General features: G+C 39.5%; 1 protein-coding gene across 2 annotated transcripts in view; it reads left to right on the forward strand.

The window, feature by feature from the left end:
- CAMSAP2 (calmodulin regulated spectrin associated protein family member 2) overlaps positions 1-25031 on the forward strand; it is a 101749-nt gene that overhangs the window by 70518 nt on the left and 6200 nt on the right. The window contains exons 5-14 of one of the 2 annotated variants that reach the window (XM_058668982.1): positions 3429-3461; positions 7272-7413; positions 7692-7831; positions 12207-12300; positions 14194-14287; positions 17126-17205; positions 17476-17545; positions 17881-20080; positions 21603-21739; positions 23205-23425. In XM_058668982.1, the coding sequence (XP_058524965.1) occupies positions 3429-3461; positions 7272-7413; positions 7692-7831; positions 12207-12300; positions 14194-14287; positions 17126-17205; positions 17476-17545; positions 17881-20080; positions 21603-21739; positions 23205-23425 (3211 nt within the window). The remainder of the gene's footprint in view (positions 1-3428; positions 3462-7271; positions 7414-7691; positions 7832-12206; positions 12301-14193; positions 14288-17125; positions 17206-17475; positions 17546-17880; positions 20081-21602; positions 21740-23204; positions 23426-25031) is intronic. The other variant, XM_058668983.1, reaches the window with a different exon arrangement.

A 25031-nucleotide genomic window follows, 5' to 3' on the forward strand; every position in this document is an offset into this window, starting at 1 on the left:
GTTTTTCCGTCCGTTTTAACGTGTCCTTATCCTATTCCGCCATCTTGATTCTCCCACCAAAACTTTTAATTCAATTTTTTCTTGGTCTTCTTGGAGACCCTGATATAATGGTTAAATTCTGTATTATTGCATATACATTGTGAACTAATGGATACTTTAAATGCTGACATAGGACCCAAAAACATTGTTTCTATGGGGAAAATGCTGTTTATATTTTAGACAACCAGATTAAATGATCTTTAAGAAAAATGAATGTGCTGGCATGGTGATGTAACAGATAAAGCAGTCACTTGCAATACCTGCATCCCATATGGATGTTGGTTCATATACCAGCTGCTACACCTATAATCCTGTCCAGCTCCTTCCTAAGCTGGGAAAGCAACAGAAGTTGGCCCACGTACTTGGACCCATGCCACGCACATAGGAGACCCAGATGATGCTCCTGGCTTCAACCTGGTCCAGTGCTGGCCATTGCATACATTTGGAGAGTGAACCAGAGGAAGGAAGATTCTTGTTTGTTCTCTCTCTCTCACTCACTTCTTCTGTAACTCTGACTTTAAAAATCAATTAAAAAAAAAAGTGGGGAAAAAGTATGGAAATCCAGGCATTCCGTATAATACACCTCTTTTGACTTTTTTATATCACTCAGCCCATGCAGTTATACTTGTTAACATTCAATCAATATTTGTTGAGTGAGTGATTGAGTACACTTAAAATAGATTATGTGATTCAAGTTTAGACGTCTGGCCTAGCACATTTTTATTTTAGTATATATGTAGCATTTACATCCTTGTTCTCAATAAACTTTATCATTTTTCATTGTTAGATTCTTTGTGAAAATAAGTAGTAATTTGACATAATCTTACTACCTGTATAGGTGTGATCATTATGAGAAAATACTGTCACAATAGATTTAAGGAAAATACTGTCACACAAAAATAACAGTGTTATTTTTGGCACTTGAGTTGCTTGCTTTGGCTGGAAATGCCATTCTATTCTTGATTTTTAATTATAGTAAAGCAAAATTTGTGATTGTTTTTTTTCCTTTGAGAAATACAGTATGAAAGAACTGCTGTTTCTTATAAGTCTATAGTTGTGAGAAGTCTCACTGTTTCCATGTACTTCAGCCAGCCTGCCTCAGGAGCATACACCAATACCGAGCCCTGACCTAGAGAGCCCTTGGTGCTGGATGATGTCTTACCCTTTATTCTTGCCCAATTCCTGTTAACTCAGAAGTTCTAAAGAATTTGTTTTGTGAAACATAGCCATATTCTTGTAAAAAATTATTCTTGCCCATTCCTGTTAACTCAGAAGTTCTGAAGAATTTGTTTTGTGAAACATAGCCATATTCTTGTAAAAAATATAAGCATGCTTATATTTCCATGGAAATGGAATTGAGAGATATTTATTTTGGCACAAAAAATTTGAAATGCATTAATAGATTTTTCATGACTATTTTGAAGGTACCTATATATGTGGGTTTCAGAAACTTTTGTACCAAAATAAACTTACCTTTTAATTTTCCACAAACTGTTTGAAGTTCCCTCATTTGTTCATATGTTGAGGGATACTTGTATTATGATAATTAGTGTCAGACCAAAATAAAAGATTACAAAGGTATTTCATTTGAATATCAGATCCGCTGATGATGTACTTCTGATCAGTGTGTGCGTGTGTGTGTGTGTGTGTGTGTTCATGTTTATTTTAAGAGGAAGGCATTTCAAGTAGTGCTGTCATGGGAAAATATTTCGTCAAGATAGTTTACTAACATTGCTGTCTCAAGTCCCTCTTTCTGCACGCTTCTCCTGCACGGAGAGTAGTTCTGCCACTACCAGGGCCCTGGACGTCTGGGCGTTCTCTCGTTTGTCTGTGAAGTGTATGTGGCTCCTGAGTTCTGGAACTGGATTTTCAGTAAACATAAGGGGCTCAACACCAAATTAGTAGAGGTTGTAAGTAGCTGGTTATTATAGACCTTTCTATATATATATTGCTGATTTATTGTAACTCTGAGTGAAATATGTAGGAAGCCTTCTAGAGGATGTGGGACTCTAATAGGTTTAACACCATTTGGAAAGAAAAGTCACAGGGAATAGCATGAGCAGAGACACTGAGTTACAAAGAAAAGGACTATTTACAGTCTCTGGTACGAGGCCAGCATAGTGGCTCAACAGATTAATTCACCTTGCAGCACCAGCATCTCATAGCCCTGGTTTCTAGTCCCAACTGTTCCAGTTCCCATCCAGCTCCCTGCTTATGTCCTGAGAAAGCAGTAGAGAATGGCACAAGTCCTTGGGATCCTACACCAACGTGGGAGAACCAGAAGAAGCACTGGTTCCTGGTTTCAGATCAGCTGAGCTCTGGCCATTGTGGCCATTTCAGGAGTGAACCAATAAATGGAAGAAACGATAATATAGGAAAAAAGTGAAGTCACTAGTAGATCCATTTCACAGGCATTTAAAATTTTTTAATTATTTTTTTAAAGATTTATTTATTTTTATTACAAAGTCAGATATATAGAGAGAGGAGGAGAGATAGAGAGGAAGATCTTCTGTCCAATGAATCAATCCCCAAGTGAGCACAACGGCCGGTGCTGTGCCAAACCGGAGCCAGGAGCCAGGAACTTCCTCCAGGTCTCCCACACGGGCACAGGATCCTAAAGCTTTGGGTCGTCCTCAACTGCTTTCCCAGGCCACAAGCAGGGAACCTAATGGGAAGTAGAGCTGCCGGGATTAGAACCGGCACCCTTATGGGATCCCTGCGCACTCAAGGCGAGGACTTTAGCCGCTAAGTGACGCCGCCGGGCCCTTTAATTATTTTTGAATGTGTATTACATGGGTGAGGGTATTGCAGACTCATGCAGGTCTCTCGATGGTAGGGCAATGAAAAGAACCTGACCTCTCTCCTGACTGCGTGGTGGGGGGTGGTTGGTGGAGGGGAGATGTGCCAGATCACATCAGCACCAGGGGATAGAGATAATCCCCTGATTTCTTCCTTGGGACTCTGAAGAGGAAAAGAATGTCCTGAGGGTTTTACTTAAATAGTCTCAGTTTTTCTGAGCTGGTGTTGGCATTGTTGCACCAAGTTTGAGATACTTCTTCCCATACTTACTGGCTCTCTTTGTGTGCTTTGGTCTGTCTGGAGAATTTGGTCCTTAGTTTTCTTTGTGACCAAAGCACACAGCATATCTTAGTTATTCTAAAATGAATTTTTATGTATGGAGAGGCAAGAGGGGAGGGCAGGGTGATGGCCTTTATTAGTAGGAACCTGTCCCTGTATTTAACTGAATTTTTGATTACCATAGGAAAACTACTACTAGAGGTATACTTGGGGCTCCACTGTCAGAAGCTTTATTGTAACTTATTAACTAAAAATAAAAATAATTCTGATGAATGTTCCCTTTACCTTTCTTCCTGATGCTTCCTCTGAAGTCTCCTTCCAAATGGTTTTGGAAACTGGTTCCAGTAAGTTTGCCCAGTTACTTCCATTTCCTCTCTATAATTGTCATTGTGCAATGATATTGTTTATGTCATGGTGATACAGTCATTTCATATAATTCTTTTGGTAACTGGCTGTAGGTTTGAGTTTTATAATGTAACCTAGATGATAAAAGTATCGGGCAAAAATTTGGATCAGAAGTTTCAAAAAGTAAGCATCTTTTTGCCAATCTTTGTCATCAGTAGGTTAAAAACTTTATTTGTGTATACTCATTAGTTTTAGTAAAAAGGACTAATTGCATGTGTATTTCCATATTTTAAAGTAACATTTTGGATAGAATAATTTCCTGTTTATAGGGATGGTATCCCAAAGAAATCAACAACTGGCAAATAATTAACTTGTTTTTAAAAAGGAATAAAGTCTGAGTAGGAGGTCCCGGTGTTGAGTATGGTAGTTAAAGCACTGCAACTCATACCAAAGTGTTTGCATTTGAGATCTGGTTCCACTTAACATTTCAAGCTTCTTGTGTCCTTAGCACCCAAGTAGGAGACCAAGGTTGAGTTCCTGGCTCCTAGCTCCTGCCTGACCCTGTCTCAAATGTTGTGGGCATTTGAAGAGCAAACCAGCAGATAGAAGACCCCCTCTCTCTCCGCCTCTATTCCTTCCTCCCTCCCCTCTGTCTCTCCTTTTTTCCCTCCCCTCCCCTTTTCCCCCACACAAAGATCTTGCAAACTTTGCAAATAAATAAAAAGAAAAAATAAAATTTAAAAGGACATGAAACTCACAGTGGCAGATCGTTTACATTAATTTGTAAGGAAAAGCAAAATCTTATGTCTTAAGTGAAGAGGATCAACAACAGCAGAAACAGTAGCCAACGCTATATGCATCTCAGTTCATTTTACACAATTTTTACTGAAAAGTTGAACAACTTTTCTGCTCAGTGGGAACCAAAACACTTATTCCTAGATCACCTGTAGATAAGCAAAGCTTTTGGTGGAAATTTTAAGCAGGTGGAGTCAGGATCTTGAAGTATTCAGAGAATTGTAGAAGGTGAATAAAGCACAATCAAAGCAATGGCTACCAAGGATATGACAGAAGTTTTGGGGGATACTCAAGGACTTTCACCTGTTGGCTTCCTGGAAGGCCAGGAACAAGAACATTGTCACGCTTATTAGAAGACTGTTCTGGAATGCCCTAGAGTCCCATTCCACTACAACAGTACATCTGTTCATTCCTCTCATCAAATAGAGGCACTTTTGCTTCCTACAAATTCTTTAAAGGCATTCATTTTTCTTAAGTTAATAACATAATAACAAAAATGATAGTATTGGTATAAATCCCAGGACCCTCTCAGTTCCTTAGAGATGGATGGATGGATGAAATGATTAGAATACTTTCCTGAAAAAGTGTCTTGAAGTTGATGAAGCTTATTTTGAAAATAAAGTTGATAGTTTTTATTCTTTAAAAAAAAATATATGCAATGTAATCAATAATAAAAAAAAGAAATCCACCAAAAAAAAATATATATATATATGTATATGTATGTATGTATTTTGAGGGAGAGTAAGCAGAGACAGGCAGTTCCCATCTGCTGTTTAATCTCCTGGCTGTCCGTGACAGTCCTAAGCAGAAGCCAAGGCCAGAAGGTGGAACCTCAGTGCAAGTTTCCCACGTGGTTGGCAGGGACCCATCACCTGCCTGCTGCTAGGATGAGCATTAGCTGGAACCTGAAAGTGGCTGCTGGCATCCCAGCTGGCCTCAGTTACTAGGCCCAATAGCAATTTTTGAAGTCCCCTCGTTACATCTTCTCGGATATAATCTGAGGAAAATGGCTCTGTGTGCCATTAATAATTCTGATTGTCTAGTCTAAAACACTGCATGCATTGCCAATAAGATAGGATGTGTGTGTGCGCACACTTTGTCCAGAAGTGCTACTTAGCAGAAAGGAATGGAAAAAGCACACAATTCAGTACTTTTTCCCATGATCCCGTGTTCTTTGCTCAGGCTAGTTTGAATAATAAGCTGAGAACTAGGCCTAGAGAATGTCTGAAGTTTGGGACAGAATCAAAGCCCATCTAGAGCATGTCTAAGGGGCAGACTGTTTTGATTCTAGATGATCAAAGAAAAACACATGAGGATCTGAGAAGTACTTAATCAAATGTGAGAAAGGATCGTTTACGGCTAGATGATGCTACAGGTTCATTCTTTTTTTTGTTTCCCTCCTTTCCATGGTTGATTTTTTTAAGTGTCTCCTAGCAGCAAATTGAGAAAAATTTCTAAGGCTTATGCAAAAATGAACACTCAAATTAAAGAATCTTAATAGTGCATGTACTTTTCCTTCTGAAGACAGGTGCTATTTGGATTAGGATCATGCAGTGAAGTACAAAGACCAAGCCTGCACTGATTTTTAATAAGCTCCTCAAGTTCTTCCAAAGGGAAATGTGTTCCATTGTTCCATGGATCTTGTCCTTGAGTAGCCGTAAAAGAGAAGCAGGAATAAATGTCATTCTTTGTTAATAGGTGTGCTTTTCCGAGGGATATCTTTTTAAAGAAATGTAATTTTATCACCAAATATTCTTTCATTTAATTCTGATATTTCTGTTTTCTCAGAAAAGTATCATATTTCAGACCATAGTTTAATTTTAATAAGATTGATTTAAGGAGAATTAGGAGAAAAAGTAACTTTCCATTGTGAAAATAATCATTTAAATATCAGAAATCTGTGTAATACTACCTTTTGTTTTTTTTTAATACTACCTTTTGTTAATAAAATATTATAGTAAGCACTTCACTGAATCTTCACTGCTTTTCTTGAATAGATCTGCTAGCTAAAAACATCTAACCTTTATTGCTAATGACAGCTAGTTTTTAATGCTTACTTGCTGTGTGTTCAGCAGTGTACATAGCACTCTGCACCAGCATCTTTTTAAACCTCCTGTGTTTCTATAAACTAATATTATTCCCATTTTACATGTGGGGAAAATGAGAAATGAGAGTTTAAGACACTTGTCCAAATCACACAGCTGGTGTCAGGACCAGGATTCAAGCTCAGGCAATCCGACAAAAGAGGTTGTTATCGGGCTTGGCAGTGTGGCCTGGTGGCTAAGGTCCTCGCCTTGATCCCATATGGCCGCTGGTTCTAATCCCGGCAGCTCCACTTTCTCTCTGTCTCTCCTCCTCTCAGTATATCTGACTTTGTAATAAAAAATAAAATGAATCTCTAAAAAAAAAAAAAAGAGGTTGTTATCTTAATCACTGTTACTAGCATATTTTCTTTTAGAAATTGTCTTAAAATTTTATGTGTAGCAACACTAAGCCACCTTGAGAAAACAAAGTTCTACTATTTAACTGATGGAGAGCAGAAATCCACTATTATTTGTTAATGAAACTTGATTTGTTTTTCTGTATTCTTCTAGCTGCCCCTTGGTTTTGCTAACCCTTGTCTTTCTAATTAGATACTTTTATTCTTTCAATGCAGGCAGCTGGTTTAAGTCTAATATAAAGGGAATGTGTTTTATTATCATAAATGAACAGAACTGCCAATTTAGATACAAAGTGTTCAAAATGTTTTATAATGCGTTTTTATATATATGCTTAAATGTCATTTGAATTAACAATCTGTTATAGCACCATAATTCTGTGTTGTTTAGCTTTGAAATTATAAGGATATTGCTGTTTATATACCTTTGGTAGTATCATTGTTTAGAAAAGAAATATTGGTAAAAGATTCTGTTTTCTCAATTTATGTGGTATTGGTGATGCCATTAGACCTACAACACTGTTTTTTTTTTCCTGTTTGCTTCTTAGTACTTTATTTTTTTTTTTTTATATTGTAGGCTCGTTATAGAAAAGAGCAAACATTGCTTAAACAACTGCCTTGCATTCCATTGGTAGAAAACTTGTTGAAGGATGGCACAGATGGCTGCGCACTGGCCGCCCTGATTCATTTTTACTGCCCTGGTGTTGTGAGGTTAGAGGGTAAGTGTTGCAGAGAAATACTTATGAACTATAGATAGATGTTAACAAATATTTGAGACAATAGTATTTAGTAAGTCCTAATGGATATTTTAAGAGGAACACTTGTGTATAATTCTGAGGAAGATAATTGAGAAAAGGAAATCTTTGTCTAGAATGATCACTGCAGATCATCATTTATTAAATAGATTCTATATAATTGTGTATTCATGCTGTGTCACTAGCTATGAAATGTTTTCTGACCAATTAAAGTCATCACCTTGTTCTTTTTCTTTTTGAAGATATTTGTTTGAAAGAAACTATGTCTTTGGCTGATAGCCTGTATAACCTACAGCTGATTCAGGAATTTTGTCAGGAATACTTGAACCAGTGTTGCCACTTCACCCTGGAAGATATGCTGTACGCTGCTTCATCCATAAAGGTAAACTGAATTACTCCGCTTTCCCTTGGCTTTGTACAAGATTGCTTTTCTTTTTTTTTTATTTTGATAACAAAAATATTGGAAATCCACGTGTAGCTTTTACCATATTGTTCATTTTGAAGACTCTACATGTGTATATGTTGTAGAATGGCTAAATCAAGCTAGTTAGCTGATATACAAGTACACATACCATTTTGAAGATTGCTTTTAAAAAGCATAGAATAGGAATCATAAATGGTCCATCCAGCTACGTTAAGTTTTTTGCCCCCCCCCCTTTTATTTTCTTTTTCTTCTTCTGTCTTTGATTACATCGTTGGCCCTCTTGTAAGGTCCTTTTACAGTGTAGAGCCACACAGCATCATGTGCAAAATTGATCATGTTGCTTTACTATTAGCGGAATGGAGGATAAGACACTTATGCCTCTTGATCTTAGACAAGGCTAACAAATAGGTTCTTTCTTTATAAATAATAAATCCCTCTTTTTCTTGAAGAGTTTTTAATGAACCATTCTTTTTTTTTTAAAGATTTATTCATTTTATTACAGCCAGATATACAGAGAGGAGGAGAGACAGAGAGGAAGATCTTCCGTCCGATGATTCATTCCCCAAGTGAGCCGCAACGGGCCGATGCGTGCCGATCCGATGCCAGGAACCAGGAACCTCCTCCGGGTCTCCCACGCGGGTGCAGTGTCCCAAGGCATTGGGCCATCCTCAACTGCTTTCCCAGGCCACAAGCAGGGAGCTGGATGGGAAGTGGAGCTGCCGGGACCAGAACCAGCGCCCATATGGGATCCCGGGGCGTTCAAGGCGAGGACTTTAGCCGCTAGGCCACGGCCGCCGGGCCCAACCATTCTTAATTTATCTTCTCTTTAGCTATCATTACTTTAGTATAGAGAGTGTCTGCACATTTACATGTGTATACTAAATCAGCATATTTTTTTTTAAGATTTATTCATTTTTATTTGAAAGACAGCTTTACAGAGAGACAGAGAAAAAGATCTTCCATCAACTGGTTCACTCTCCAAGTGGCCGCAATACCCAGAGCTGAGCTGATCTAAACCAGGAAACTGGAGCTTCTTCCAGCTCTCCCTTGCAGGGTGCAGGGTCCCAAGTCTTTGGACTGTCCTCCACTGCTTTCCCAGGCCACAAACAAGGAGCTGGATGGGAAGTGGAGCAGCCGGGACATGAACTGGCGCTTACAGGAGATGATTAGAAATTGAACGATTTCCCCAAACCCAAAATTCGTTAGTTATCAGTTTATTTGGAATTTATCATCTTCATTGTCCTTTAGCTGTTGGTCAGTGTTTGCTTTCAGATTGTGAAAAAGAATAATGAAAATTTCACATAGTATCATTTCTTTACAAATAAGTGGAATGCATTTTATTTCTATTGATGTTAAATGTTAAAAGTAATAACCATGAATAAATTTTTGAAAATTACATTCCATTTTTGAAAGTTAAGGTGTATAATTTTTAATTTTTGTTAAAGATTTATTTATTTTTATTACAAAGTCAGATATACAGAGAGGAGGAGAGACAGAGAGGAAGATCTTCCTTCCGATGATTCACTCCCAAGTGAGCCGCAATGGGCCGGTATGCGCCAATCCGAAGCCGGGAACCTGGAACCTCTTCTAGGTCTCCCACACGGGCGCAGGGTCCTAAAGCATTGGGCCATCCTCGACTGCTTTCCCAGGCCACAAGCAGGGAGCTGGATGGGAAGTGGAGCTGCAGAGACTAGAACCGGTGCCCATATGGGATCCCGGGGCGTTCAAGGCGAGGACCTCAGCCTCTAGGCCACGCTGCCGGGCCCGGAAACAGTATATCTTAATAAGAACAGAATTTACATGTTTTTAAATATAGTTGCTTAAAGGGAAAAAGGTAGAGGTTTTTCTACTGACATGAAAAGCTGTCCAAGGCATTGTTAGATGAAGAAATGGCAAGTAAGAAATAAGTAGCATGATATGATTTATGTGTTTATTCCCTAAATAATATAGTAGCTACTAACATAGCAATCACATTGTATTAGGTATTACAAATGAATGAGGATGTGTGTGTGTTATATGCAAATCCCATACCATTTTGTATCAGGGACTTCAGCATTTACAGATTTTTGTACCCATAGGTGTCCTGTATACAAAACTTACCCCAAGTGGATACCAAAAGATAAAGTAAGGAGCTAGAAACTCCTTCCAGGTCTGCACATGGATGGCAGCGGCCCTAGGCTTTGGCTGTCATCTGCTATCCTCCCAGATGCGTTAGCAGTGAGCTGGATAGGACGTGAAGTAGCTGGGATTTGAACCAGCACGCTCTTGACAAGGGATACAGGTATCACAAGCAGCAGTTTAACTGCTACACCACGATGCAGCCTGGCAGTGTTTCAAAGAAAGGAAGCCAGAAGTATCAAATGCTGCTGACAGTCAAGTAAAATGACTCGATTTCATGACATTAGTAAGTCATTGGTGACTTGAGCAAATGTTGTTTGAGAAGAATGATATGGCTCAGGACCAAGCTGGAATGAATTGGGAAGTTGTAAGGAATGAAGCGGAGAATGTTAATGTGGGCCTGTTCTTAGAAAAGCTTGTAAAGGGGCAGTATGTGATGCAGTTATTAAGATGTGTCTTAGACACCCACTGAACATTATCCCCTAGAACATTCCAGATTCTTACATTAAACCATCTGTATGACAGGACTACTTCAGTGTCTAATGAACACCTCAAAGAGAATCATCTCAGACTAGCAGTATAGCCTAGGTGATAAAGTTGCTGCCTGCCACATCAGTTAGTCCAGCCCAGCTCTCTGCGGACGGCCTGGAGAAGCAGCAGAGGAGGGCCCTGCATCCATGTGGCAGACCCAGAACAAACTCCTGCCTCCCAGCTTCCCAACATGCTGTCACCATTTGGGGAAGTAAACCAACGGCTGTGGATCTCTGTGTGTGTGTGTCTCTTTCAAGTAAATAAATTCTAAATAAGTTTTTAATCACGAACAAATATTAATAAATTTGGCATTTTTGTATTAGATGCAAAATACTCAATTTAAAAGGCATATTTAAAATAGTTGTGCAAACAAATCTTGAAGAATTTTTTGCCATAAATATGAAGTAATTATTTATAATAAGTAATTCTTCATATTTTAAAATATAAGCTCATTGTACAAAAGTGCTTTATAAATAATTAAAACTTGCTGGTTTACTCATATTAACAACTTTTCAAAGTTAGGAATTAGTTGTTGCACTCCAGAGAGTGGTATTATTTATAGTGCCCTGATTGCTGTTGAGTTTAGCATTATTAAGAATGTAAATAATTATTTTTTAAGACTTATTTTACTTTTATTTCAAAGGCAGAGTTACAGAGAGGAAGAGATAAAGAAATCTGCCGCCCACTAGTTCACACCCCACATGGCCACAGCAGCCTGAGCTGAGCTGGGCTGAAACCAGGAGCCAGGAGCCTCTTCAGTTCTCTCATGTGGGTGCAGAATCCCAAGGACTTGAGCCATCCTTTACTGCTTCCCCAAGCATAAGCATGAAGCTGATGGGAAGTGAACAGCTGGGGTACTAGCCCGCTCCTGTGTGAGCTGTCAGCGCCACAGGCAGAGGCTTAGCTGCCATAATACCCGCCCTGTACAGGGTATTTTTAAACCACACACATCATTATTTTTCAAAGAAATTTCTAGGGATCTGAATAGAATTTGATTTTCCTTTTTAAGATAATCAGACTTCAGGATGTCCAGAGACTGGAGAATTGTTCAAGTCATATCTAATTTGGAAAAAAAAAAGTCATATATTCTCTCAAAGTTCTGTGCAACCAGAGGCATTAATGCTTGTTTGACGCATTAGACCACTATTCTGGCACTGGAAAGCAGAGTAGCAAGCAAGATTTAAATCTTTGCTGTCATTTTTACACACAAGAGCCAGGATTCCTTTTTTCTTTTTATTTTTATTAGAAAGGCATTTTATGAAGGGAAGGAGAGACAGGAAGATCTTCCATCCACTGGTTCACTCCCCCAAAAGACCACAGTGGCCAGAACTGAGCCAGTCCGAAGCCTGAGGCCAGGAGCTTCTTCTGGATCTCCCATGTGGGTACAGAGTCCCAAGGCTTTGGGCCACCTCCACTGTTTCCCAGGCCACAGGCAGGGAGCTAGATGGGAAATGGCAGAAAAGAAACGAACCAGTGCCCATGTGGGATCCTGGCACTGCAGGTGAGGATTTAGCCATTGAGCCAGCACATCAGGCCCAAAATCAAAGAATCAATCCCAAGTTTAATAGCCTGTATAAATTTACTCCAGTGATAAAGGAATAAGATTTAAATATGTATTTTAGCAAACAAACAAAATTCTATATATATGTAGTCAGTTTTTACCTGATTTCTCTTTCTCACCTAGAGTAATTATCTGGTGTTCATGGCAGAACTCTTTTGGTGGTTTGAAGTTGTGAAGCCATCGTTTGTACAGCCTCGTGTTATTCATCCACAAGGAGGTAATTAATCCTTTAATTTTAAATGTGAAGAAGTGGAAGTTATCAAATCTGGTTACTGTTTTAAAAGAAGAATGCCTATTATTGTTTCAGATTTTGGTTGTTTTGCTTGACAGATTCTGAATATTTTATTATTTAAAACCACTAAATTCTTGATAAGGGGATAATTAGATGGTCAAGAAATAAGAAGAAGAAAATGATAAGAATGAGTCTGACTTTGAAGTCTTACAGAGAGGAAAATTCAGCTTTTGACTGTCAGCCCATTTTATTTTTAAGATTTATTTATTTTTATTGGAAAGGAATTTTTACAGAGAAAAGGAGAGACAGAGATCTTTTATCCACGGGTTCACTCCCCAAGTGAGTACAATGGCCACAACTGAGCCAGTCCAAAACCAGGAGTCAGGAGCTTCTTTCTGGTCTCCCACGCAGGTGCAGGGTCCCAAGGTTCTGGGCCATCTTCTACTGCTTTCGCAGGCCACAAGTAGGGAGCTGGATAGGAAGTGGAGCAGCCAGGAGATGAACCGGCACCCATATGGGATCCTGGCGCTTGCAAGGCAAGGACATCAGCAACTAGGCTACCGTGCTGGGCCCAACCTGTTTTCATCTCTTTGTACCTTTTACCCTTCTCCCAGCTTGTTTCCCTACTAAATTCTTATGTTGTATTACAAATAATCTACTCAGATATTGGCTTGGCCAAATTTGAATTTGCTATTAAGTCATAAAAAGGCTTGTGCGGTATTTTCAAACCTAGAGTGAACTATATTTAAAACCAGAGTGAACTAGAATTATTTTTTAATCTTAGAAAAAAAAAAAGCAAATTGAGCCTTCTCCCCAGGGTTACTTACAAAAATGTAAACTTGGGGGCACAGCAGGCTCATCCTCTGCCCTATGGCACAGGCATCCCATGTAGGCACTGGTTCGTGTCCTGGCTGCATCACTTCCAATCTAGCTCTCTGCTCATGGCCTGGGAGAGAAGCAGAGGAGAGCTCATGACCTTGGGACCCTGTACCTACGTGGGAGAACCAAGACTCCACTAGCTTGCAGCTTTTAACCAGCTCAGCTCTGACCCTGGCAGCCCTTTAGGGAATGAACCAGCAGGTGGAAGACCTCTCTCTGGTTCTTTTTCTCTGTAAAAATAAATAAACCTTTTTTAAAAAATATAAACTTAACACCCATAGAGTTAAATTCTATCCCTTGAAAGTATGTTTTTAATTATTAAGAGACCAACCATTTTATAAAAAAGCAAAAATGTCCAGCTTCATGTATCTGAGGTTCTATGAAAGCTTCCAAAAAATTAAACATTCAAACTGATTTTTAATCTTAAGCAATGCATTCATTTTATGTTGTGCCTTTCCCCTCATTAAGGGCTTATTAAGTAAAGTTTAAATCAGGATACTTTAGGAAGAGTGTAAAGAAAATTTGATCCTTTAAAATTATTGGGGCCCAGCGGCGTAGCCTAGTGGCTAAAGTCCTCGCCGTGAATGCACCTGGATCCCATATGGGCACCGGTTCTAATCCCGGCAGCTCCACTTCCTATCCAGCTCCCTGCTTGTGGCCTGGGAAAGCAGTCGAGGACGGCCCAAGTCCTTGGGACTCTGTACCCGTGTGGGAGACCTGGAAGAAGTTCCTGGATCGGCATAACATCGGCCGTTGCGCTCACTTGTGGAGTGAATCATCGGACGGAAGATCCTTCTCACTGTCTCTCCTCCTCTCTGTATATCTGACTTTGCAATACAAATAAATAAATCTTTAAAAAAAATTATTGAAGAATTATTTAGAATTTCTAAGTAATAAGAATATTAGAAATTACATTTTAAGTATTCATGGCCCAAAGTTACTGAAATGATGTTAGAAACCTGCTAAGCCTGTGACTTTGAGGTCTGTCCTTTATTTCAGCTGAACCTGTGAAAGATCCTCCTTCAGCTCCCGCCCTGAGTACTGCCAGGAGAAATGTTTCAGATGGTTCGTGGAGTTCTCGCTTCACTTCAAGGTAGACTAAACGGGCTTCATGTTCACAATTTCCTTTCTTCGTGCTAATGAAATCGAGTAACATTTTCAGTTAGATTTTGAACTTATTATTAGCTTATCCTATTACACTCTGTTTTAAATATAATTGAAATATACACATAGGCTTATTTATGAACCACACTGAAGTGTGAAGTATGAGAATATATTGTAAGGTTCAAGTAGGCAATTTATTGCATAAATACAATCAGCTAGCCAAAAATGCTTGCTTCATAAGTATTTATAGTTGATAATTGCCCATAGTATATGTGCTGCCGGAGCAAGCACAAGAATTGCCCAATACTGTAATTATCTGATAGATAACTCTTAGGCATCAGGGGAAAATTATTAATTACATTTGGATTATAAAATGTTTTGTGATTTTTTTTTTTAATCTTTGAAGCAGTTTTTCCTACTTTTCAGGTTACTAGAACTATTGAGAGATCACAATAAAGTATTTATTGTATAGTATTGAATCTCTATCTGGTGCTTTAGTTCTTAATATCAGGAATTAAACTGAAAACCAAGCAAGAATGTCTTGCCATTTATTATCAAGATAATGCTGACTTCTACTTCAAGTTTATGATAGGGACGTTAGTTTGGTCAGAATTGTTTTCACCAGATGCTATAATTAGCTATTTATTTGTATTTATTAGAACCTGAAATTTATGTTGACTTTGGCTCCTTAACCTTTTTGATTTTTAAGTTTAAAATGGGTATATTTTGAGAATTTTTAAAGATTCAAGCAAACTACATTTTTTAAATTGAACTTTTTGTAAGTACTTTCTGTCCTTGGTTCAGTGTATCAGTATATAAGCTTACACTGAAGCTGTCCCCCGTTCCTCACGTTTAAGAAGCATGCACGTTTCTCAAATGCATGCTAACAAATGTGAAACCTAAGCCTTGGCAGAACCCTTAAATACTCTCACTTCCTTTGTGAGGCTTCTTACTTGTGTGAATTTTCTGAAGTCTGTAATGCATTTCTTACTATTAGAGGGCCGTATCTTACCCTCTGATTTTCTGCTATAACTGCTCTTACCTTCTGTTCAACTTTCTGTGGTCCACAACTACCTCTAAGATTTAATTTAGAGAGGTTAAATTAAAACATTTCTCTCATAGGATCGTCTATGTATTTTTTCCCGCGGGAAACATATCATTTCTTCAGTGCTTTCCTAGGTTGGTTTATAGTAACATTTACTCCCTTGGAAATATATATTTTAATCACTCAGTATGTCTCTTACACTATCAAATCTTTAAATTCTGGAAAGCAGATAATTCCATAATTACTATTTCTAGGAAGCCAAATGGACAAATTCACACACTTCTAACACTGGCAAATGTTTTCATTTAGGTCCCCTGGGAAGACTCATCTCTTTTCTTTCCGATATCTGAGTGCCTACTTTTTCCTAGCAGATGGCTAACCCAGATAGATGTCTAAATTCTTTTCCTTGAAGAGTTATTGTGCAGCCGTCATTCTAGGCTCCTAGTCAACCTCTCATTTCTGTAAGTCTCCGTATGGCCCATTGTAGTTTTCCAGCACTGTAGAACTTTTGAGCAAGGACTCAACAATTTCTGCTCTTCCTTAGGATGATGCAGTACATCTGTAAATGTTACCAAAGGAGAAAGAACAGAACCAAAGCTAGAAGGCAGGCAAGCAAAAGGCATCCCATCAGCTGTTCTGCACACCAACTCTCACTGAAGAGTTAGACCTGATCAAGATTCTCTCTGCACAAATGAAAACACAATTGACCTTTTGCAACATTTTGGCCATTATTTGGGGAAGAAAAAAAGAATAAACACATTTTAATAACTAATCCATTTGTATTCAGGATACCCTGCCAACTTACACATAGATCTGAAGGAGAGTAGAAACTGGAAGTGATTTTAAAGGGAGGGATCCTAGAAACAAACACGTCAGGGCAGAGTGTGAGGAATATCTGACAGTCTAACAAATGATCGCAAGTGAGACAGGAGCTGTGCAGTTCAGCTCGGGGGGAAAGGCCCCACGTGATCATTTGCTTTGGACTCAGCAAGTTCTACTCATATTATTGATTTTGGGAAAAGTTACAATGTAAGCTTTCAGTAAGTAGTAAGAACATAACATTTGAATTCTTTGATTGACTTGTCCATCTTCTCGCTGTATACCAACCAAGAGAAAATGATTTGAGCACACCGTGGAAGTCATGTCTGTTTCACAATCTGTTCTGAACTATTTGGGAATTGAAATGCTTAATGCAATGCTAAGAGGGACCTGGCAGACTTTGAGAAAAGCAAAAATAGCTTGATTCTGGACAAATGTCATTACGGTTTGAGTAGATTGTCTAATCCTCTACATTAATTGGAGTGAGTAGAATCAAATAAGAATAACTGGAAAGCTTCATGTCTTTTTAGGCATCAAGGCCTAAGGTGCCAGCTCATTATCAAATGTAACTGTCAGAGATCACAACATAGGTCGGTGACCAGGGAGGCTGTCAGAATCCTTGGTTTGCTATACCTGTGGTTTTAGTTTAGATTTGACCAAAGTGTTTCAAAGTGGTGAGTTTCACTTAATATCTTTTTTCTCATTTTTTTCTATTTATAAAATGAAAATAATATGCCATATCTTAACCTCTCAAGGATATTGAAGTGTATAATGAAAAGTGCTTTGGGTTGTATGTGCATATAGATACCATTGTAATTGCAGCCATTCTTTGGATTAAACAGTGTGTTGCTTTATTTTTATCAGTTTAGGACGTAGAACAGAGATAATAGTATTGCTTCTGATTTTAGCCATTCTGTATAAAGCTTACATTAATGAGCTAAAATACAGCATTGTCCATTGCAGTGGGGAAGGAGCTGCATATACAGAGGCTCGTCATTTGCCTTCTAGGTATTCACGTCCCCAAGCTCATTCTTCAGCCTCAGGTAATATACCTTTACAAGCCTAGAAAATGTTATTTGAGATCAGTTTACTAAGAATGAATATAAAAAACAAATATCCATTCTTTTCTCTGAAAAGTAGTTGTAATATATGCACTCAGAGTCTGATCTGTATCTCTATGCTTGGTTATCTTTATAAAATGATCTCTAGTTCTATATACCTATTTCTTTGATGCTATTAAGAAATCTTCAAATATGCAGAGTCTGTTAAGTTTACACAATTTCAATAACTTTTTCCTTTTTTTGCAATTAAAGGAGGGATTAGAAGGTCTTCATCTATGTCTTATGTTGATGGCTTCATAGGGACATGGCCCAAAGAGAAAAGGTAAACAAAGAATTATTAATTGTGTATTCCCATTATCAAGAAATGCTAGTTTTATTTCTGTGTGTCTTTTATTGTTAATCAGATTTCTAAATGTAGACTTCTACTCAGTACCAAAATGCAGCAAGGACAGAACAGGCAGATGCTGCGGGTCCCACAAGCACTGGTTTAAAGAGATCTAACTAGCTGTGGCCTTCCCTCGAGGCAGCATGCTCAGGAGAGATGGGAAAAGGAGGGAAACACAAGGAATATTCAAAGGAAATAACTGCTCAAGTATATTTTAAAAGTTGTTTCTTTTTTGAGATCATTTAAGCATTTTCTTTTTAAATTTTTTTTAGATCATCAGTACATGGTGTTTCATTTGATATTTCTTTTGATAAAGAAGATAGTGTACGGAAATCTACTCCAAACCGAGGAATCACTCGTTCTATTAGTAATGAAGGACTTACTCTGAATAATAATCGCATGTCTAGACACATTAGGAAAAATTTGTCCTTCAAGCCAGTAAACGGAGAAGAGGAAACAGAGAGCATTGAAGAAGAACTTCATATAGGATCTCACGGTGATCTCAGGTCTTACATGCCCTTTAATACAAATGAACTAAATTCTAATGAGAACATTCCTTACAAGCTTCCAAATGAAGCTTTGCAAAACAGAATCCTCCTAGATGAGTTTGGCAATCAGACTGAGACACCAAGTATTGAAGAAGCATTACAGATAATTCATGATACTGAAAAATCTCCCCATACTCCTCAGCCAGACCGAATTGCTAATGGCTTCTTCCTCCATAGCCAGGAAATGAGTATCCTAAATTCAAATATCAAGCTAAATCAGTCTAGTCCTGATAATATAACTGATACAAAAGGTGCCTTGAGTCCCGTAACTGACAATACTGAAGTAGACACTGGTATTCACGTTCCTTCAGAAGATATTCCTGAAACTATGGATGAAGATTCTTCTTTGAGAGACTATACTGTGAGCTTAGACTCTGACATGGATGATGCATCTAAATTTCTTCAGGATTATGACCTGCGAACCAGCAACCCCAGAGAAGCTTTGAGCCCTTGCCCAAGTACTGTCAGTACTAAGTCGCAACCAGGCAGCAGTGCTTCTTCGAGTTCTGGAGTTAAAATGACCAGCTTTGCAGAACAGAAATTCAAGAAGCTGAACCACACTGATGGGAAAAGTAGTGGAAGCAGTTCTCAGAAAACAACACCAGAAGGCTCTGAACTTAACATTCCTCATGTCGTTGCTTGGGCACAAATTCCAGAAGAAACAGGTCTTCCCCAGGGACGAGACACTACCCAGCTGTTGGCTTCTGAAATGGTCCATCTTCGGATGAAGCTGGAAGAAAAGAGACGTGCTATAGAAGCCCAGAAAAAGAAAATGGAAGCTGCTTTTACTAAACAGAGGCAGAAAATGGGAAGGACGGCATTCCTTACTGTGGTGAAAAAGAAAGGGGATGGGATCGCCCCTCTCCGAGAGGAAGCAGCGGGGGCAGAAGATGAGAAGGTCTACACGGACCGAGCCAAAGACACGGAGTCTCAGAAACCACATGGGCAAAGGAGCAAGTCTCTGGCGGATCTAAAAGAAAGCATGGAGAACCCTCCGGCCAAGTGGCTGAAGTCTCCAACCACGCCTGTAGACCCCGAGAAGCAATGGAACCTAGCAAGCCCCTCAGAGGAAAACCTAAATGAAGGAGAAATTTTAGAATATACGAAATCCATTGAAAAGTTAAATTCATCCCTGCATTTTCTACAACAAGAAATGCAACGCTTGTCACTTCAACAGGAAATGTTGATGCAGATGAGAGAGCAACAATCCTGGGTAATTTCACCACCTCAGCCCTCTCCACAGAAACAGATTCGAGATTTTAAATCCTCTCGGCAGGCAGGCCTGTCGTCAACCACAGCGTCATTCTCGGACTCCCCTCGTCCTACTCATCCTTCACCTCAGTCATCCAACAGGAAAAGTACATCCTTTTCTGCTAAAAATCAAAGGACTCCTAGGCCAAATGAATTAAAAATAACACCGCTGAATCGAACCCTGACACCCCCACGATCTGTGGATAGTCTACCTCGGTTGAGGAGGTTTTCACCAAGTCAGGTTCCAATTCAGACTAGATCATTTGTGTGTTTTGGGGATGATGGAGATCCTCAGCTAAAGGAATCCAAACCCAAAGATGAAGTTAAGAAGGAGGAATTGGAGCCTAAAGGGACTTCTGACCGTCATGGACATAATCCAGAAGAAAAGGAAATCAAACCTCTGGAATCAATGGTGTCTGAAGTCCTGTCTCAGCCTGTCACAGAGACTGTATGTCTGACCCCAAATCAGGACCAACTGAGTCAGCCCGTAGAACCCCCTCCTAAGCCCATTTTTCCATCTACTGCTCCAAAAAATGTTAATCTGATTGAAGTTTCCCTCTCAGATTTGAAACCCCCAGAAAAGACTGATGTATCTGTTGAAAAATATGATGGAGAAAGTGATAAAGAACAGTTTGATGATGACCAGAAAGTATGCTGTGGATTCTTTTTTAAGGTAATATTAATGGACTTAGCTTGGGACACCTTCATCAGGGGTATGTGTGTTGCTTGACTTGATACTCTTAGTAGTGATCTTTTTGTTTGTTACAAGTCTGCCATTAATCCTGAGCTATGTTTTAGCATACTCCCTGGTGGAGTATAGTAATGTTCAATGACTTTTAGGGTAGTCTTCCAGTGCGGACTCAAAGGTATAATGAGTTTTTTACATCACAGTTATGGGACATTTTTAGGTATGTTCCCTGTTTATTCCTCAACCTCTCTTTCTCATTTTCAATAAAAGCCTTTTATTTGAAACTCACAAGGATAACCAACAGGGGTCATTAAGACCATTGCTACTTTTCTAAAATCTAAAGCATTTTGGAAGCATCCAGGAGGCCTACAGATCATGAACTAGCTCTCAGATTCAAAGAAATTTAGGAATATGATTATACCCAGTCTTCTCTTTAAAGGAAGAGTTATATTTTAGAACCTATCAAGTGTTAATGTGATTATCCCAACTTAAAAACATAGCATGCAGCAGTAATAGTACTTATCTGCTGTGATGTTTGGTGACTAATGTGGGTGCTGTTTATTGTGTATCTTTATTAAGAGTACATTTTAAATATAACTTAAATACAATTTTTTAAAATAAAGGGAAGTTCCAGGCCCCATGTGGTGGCCTAGAAGTCCTTGCCTTGAACTACCGGGATCCTATATCAGCACCGGTTCTAATCGCAGCAGCCCCACTTCCCATCCAGCTCCCTGCTTGTGTCTTGGGAAAACAGTCGAGGATGGCCCTTGGAACCCTGCACCCGCATGGGACACCTGGAGGAAGTTCCTGGCTCCTGGTTTCAAATTGGCTCAGCTCTGACTATTGCAGTCACTTGGGGAGTGAATCATTGGATGGAAGATGTTTCTCTCTGTCTCTCCTCCTCTCTGCATATCTGACCTTGCAATAAAAATAAATAAATCTTTTAAAAATAAATAAATAAAAATAAAGGGAAGTTTCCTGCTGTAAGTTGTCTGCTAGGGTAGAAGAAAAACTTTGGTGTTTTTTAAGATGTGTTTATATTAATGGCCACAACAACCTGGGTTAGCCAAGCTAAAGCCAGGAGCCAGGAGCTTCATCTGGGTCTCCCATGTGGGTGCAGGGTCCCAAGGCCTTGGACCATCCTCTATTGCTTCCCAGGCCATTAGCAGGACTGGATCAGATGCGGCACAGTCAGGACTTGAACTGGCACCCATCTCTATGAGATACTGGCATCGCCAGCAGTGGCTTTACTTGTTAAGCCGTAACACTAGCCCCAGTTGTGTTTTGGTTTGTTGGGTTTTTTATGGTTGTTAACTGTTCTTTGTCACTTGAAAGAATTATTACCACTTTAATTCCATTCTTTTTATAATTTCTGTAACATGTCAACAATGGGTAGCATTGTAATAATTAAGATTTAGAGTTCTAACAGTAACCATAAAATGTGATTACAACAGTTAAGAATATTGGTGCCTAAATTGTTCCATCTTTCAATAAAATTTATTTTTAGGATGATCAAAAAGCGGAAAATGATATGGCAATGAAACGAGCAGCTTTGTTGGAGAAACGATTAAGAAGGGAGAAAGAAACTCAGCTTCGGAAGCAGCAGCTGGAAGCAGAGATGGAGCATAAGAAAGAGGAAACGAGGTGACAGCGCTTGCTGAGCCCCCGTGCAGCCTGGGGAAATGATGTGCTCATACGTGGTCAAGGATACACTGTTTTTAATGTGGTGGCTTTTATTAACAGATTTTTTTTTTTCTTAGAAATGTTTGTAGATAATTGGATCAATTCTGCTTTTGGTGCTTTTTAAAAGTTATTTCGTTTTCCAAACATATGACCTGATTTTATATTTTTACCCTAAATCAAGTTGTCCAGAATCCTTTTTTTCTTTTCTTTTTTTTTTTTTTTTAAGATGTATTTATTTTTGTCTGAGAGGCAGATTTGTAGGAGAGCAAGAGACAAAAAGAAAAACATCTTTTATTCCCTGGCTCACTCCCTCCCTAAACAGCCACAATGGCTGGGGTTCAACCATCTGAAGCCAGGAACCAGGGATTTCCTCCAGGTTTCCCACATGGGTGCAGGAGCCCAAAAGCTTTGGGTCATCCCCTACTGCTTTGCAGGGAGCCGGATCAAAAGTGGACCAGCCAGGATCAAAATTCAAGCAGGTGCCCATATGGGATCCTGGTACTGCAAACCCCATCCTACCCCACCCCCGAAGCATTCTTTAAGATGATTTTGGGGCCTGGCGCAGTGGCCTAATAGCTAGGGTCCTCACCTTGAACGCACCGGGTTCCCATATGGGTGCCGGATCTAATCCCGCAGCTCCACTTCCCATCCAGCTCCCTGCTTGTGGCCTGGGAAAGCAGTCGAGGATGGCCCAAAGTCTTGGGACCCTGCACCCGCGTGGGGCACCTGGAGGAGGTTCCTGGCTCCTGGCTTCAGTTTGGCACAGCACCGGCCATTGAGGCCACTTGGGAAGTGAACCAATGGATGGAAGATGTTCCTCTCTGTCTCTCCTCTCTGTATATCTGACTTTGTAATAAAAATAAATAAATCTAAAAAAAAAGATGATTTTGGTAGAAGGCACATACACATAAAATGGTATGTTTGCATGGGTGATGTTGGTTATGTAAAGTGCATTTTAAATGAACCATTTCCCATTCCCTACCCACTACATCTTTTCCTTCATATTCTCTCTCTTTTTCTAAGATTTTATTGTTTTATTTGAAAGGCAGAGTACATAGGAAGATAGAGATTTTTTCCATCCACTGGTTCACTCTCTAAATGGCTACAATAGCCACAGTTGGCTGACCCAAAGCCAGGAGCTTCTTTTGGGTCACCCATGTGAGTGCCAGGGCCCAAACACTTGGGCGATGTTCTGCTGCTTTCCTGGGCACATTAGCAGGGAGCTAGATCAGAAGTGGAACAGCCAGGACTAGAGCCAGTGTGTTTATAGGATACCGACACCACAGGTGGTGGCGTTCACTTGCTATGCCACAGCATAGACCCCTGAAGTAGTTATTTCTTCCTCCTCACATCAAATATACATCCCTCTCCAGAGTCACTTGTCTTTGGTTTGCAAAATAAAGCATCCAACCATTCAATCTTTCAGGCGTAAAACCGAGGAAGAACGTCAGAAGAAAGAAGATGAGAAAGCACGTAGAGAATTTATTAGGCAAGAATATATGAGGAGAAAACAACTGAAACTAATGGAAGACATGGACACAGTCATTAAATCTCGCCCTCAAGGGACAAAACAGAAAAAACAGCGGCCAAAATCTATTCACAGAGATCACATTGAATCACCCAAAACACCAGTAAAAGGTCCTCCAGGTAACACTGTTTGTGGTGAGGAGTCTGTTCATAGCGAAACACCAGCTTGGTTTGTCTCAATAACTTGATTGTGCTTTGATACACTGAAACAAATACACCATTTGACATTATGCATGCTGCTCATTTGGAAAACCAAAATGAACCAAATAAACTTTGGATGAGCTAGATTTATTATGTGTGCATGCATATATTGAGTAGAACAAACATGAATGCTAAAAACCAGTTTAGATACTAACGTGTTCGAGAATTTTGCACTCAGATGTTATCTCCCAATTAACTATACTTTACTTGTAAATTTAAGAATAAATGCTGTATGCATGAAATGCACAAGAAACATATCTATATAATAAGGAATGTGAGATCAAGATTTCACAACACCTTTCTTTAAGATACAAATGGGGCAGATAGGGAAGAGATGTTGATTGAGAGCTTGAGACACTCTCTTGGATGCCTGCGTTCCCCATCTGTAGTGTCTGGGTTCAAGGCCAGCTCCACTTCTGATTCCTTTCCTGGCTTCCACCTGGTCCAACCCTGTTGGTGCATTTGGGGAATGAAACACCCAACAGAAAATCAGTCTTTCTGTCTCCTCCTCTCTTTGTCACTTCATCTTTCAAAGATGGTCCACAATTCAAACATAATTTTTGAAATATGTCTATTTTTTTAAATTCAACATGCATATTCTTGTTAAAAGTAAATACTACAGAAAATTTTAGAGAATCCCTGTAGGTTTTTTTGGGTTTTTTTGTTTTTGTTTTTTTAAGATTGATTTGTTTTTATTGGGAAGTCAGATTTTACAGAGGAGAGACAGTAAGATCTTCCATCTGCTGGTTCACTCCCCAAGTTGCCATAATGGCCACACCTGAGCTGATCTGGAGCCAGGAACCAGGAGCCTCCTCTGGGTCTCCTACACGAGTGCAGGGTCCCAAGGCTTTCGGCCGTGCTCTACTGCTTTCCCAGGCCACAAGCAGTGAGCTGGATGGGAAGTGGGCAACCGGAACATGAACTGGCGCCCACATGGGATCCTGGCGTGTACAAGGTGAGGATTTTATTCCCTAGGCTACTGCACCAGGCCCCTGTAGTTATTCTAAACCTGAAGTAAAGTAGCATTGCCAGCATGAGAACTTTTGTCCTTCAATTTGTGAAACTTCTAGATGATAATGTAGGATACTGGAAAATAAACATCCATAGGTGTATTTTATTTTTGTCACTTTTTCTTTCCTTCTTGTAATAGTTTTTAATACCAGTTCTTTGATTTTGTAACAGCAAGTCCATTTTATCATTGTTTCCTAAAATGGGTCCCTCTAGGGGCCAACATGGTAGAGTAGCAGGTTGATCTGCCACTTTGGCACCAGCAGCCCACATGGGTGCCTGTTTGTGTCCTAGCTGCTCCACTCTACTTTGGCCTGGGAAAGCGCTGGAGGATGGCCCAACTCCTTGAGCCCCATCCCCATGTAGGAGTCCAGAGAAAAACTGACTCGAGCTCTGGCCATTGCTAGCCGTGTGGGAGTGATCCAGTAGCTGGAAGACCTCTCTGTCTCTGTAACTGACTTTCCAAATAAAATAAATAAATCTTTAAAAAAAAAAATGGGTCCCATGCTAGTTTAAA

The sequence above is a fragment of the Ochotona princeps genome, chromosome 10 (assembly GCF_030435755.1).
Source record: "Ochotona princeps isolate mOchPri1 chromosome 10, mOchPri1.hap1, whole genome shotgun sequence".
Taxonomy (NCBI): Eukaryota; Metazoa; Chordata; class Mammalia; order Lagomorpha; family Ochotonidae; genus Ochotona; species Ochotona princeps.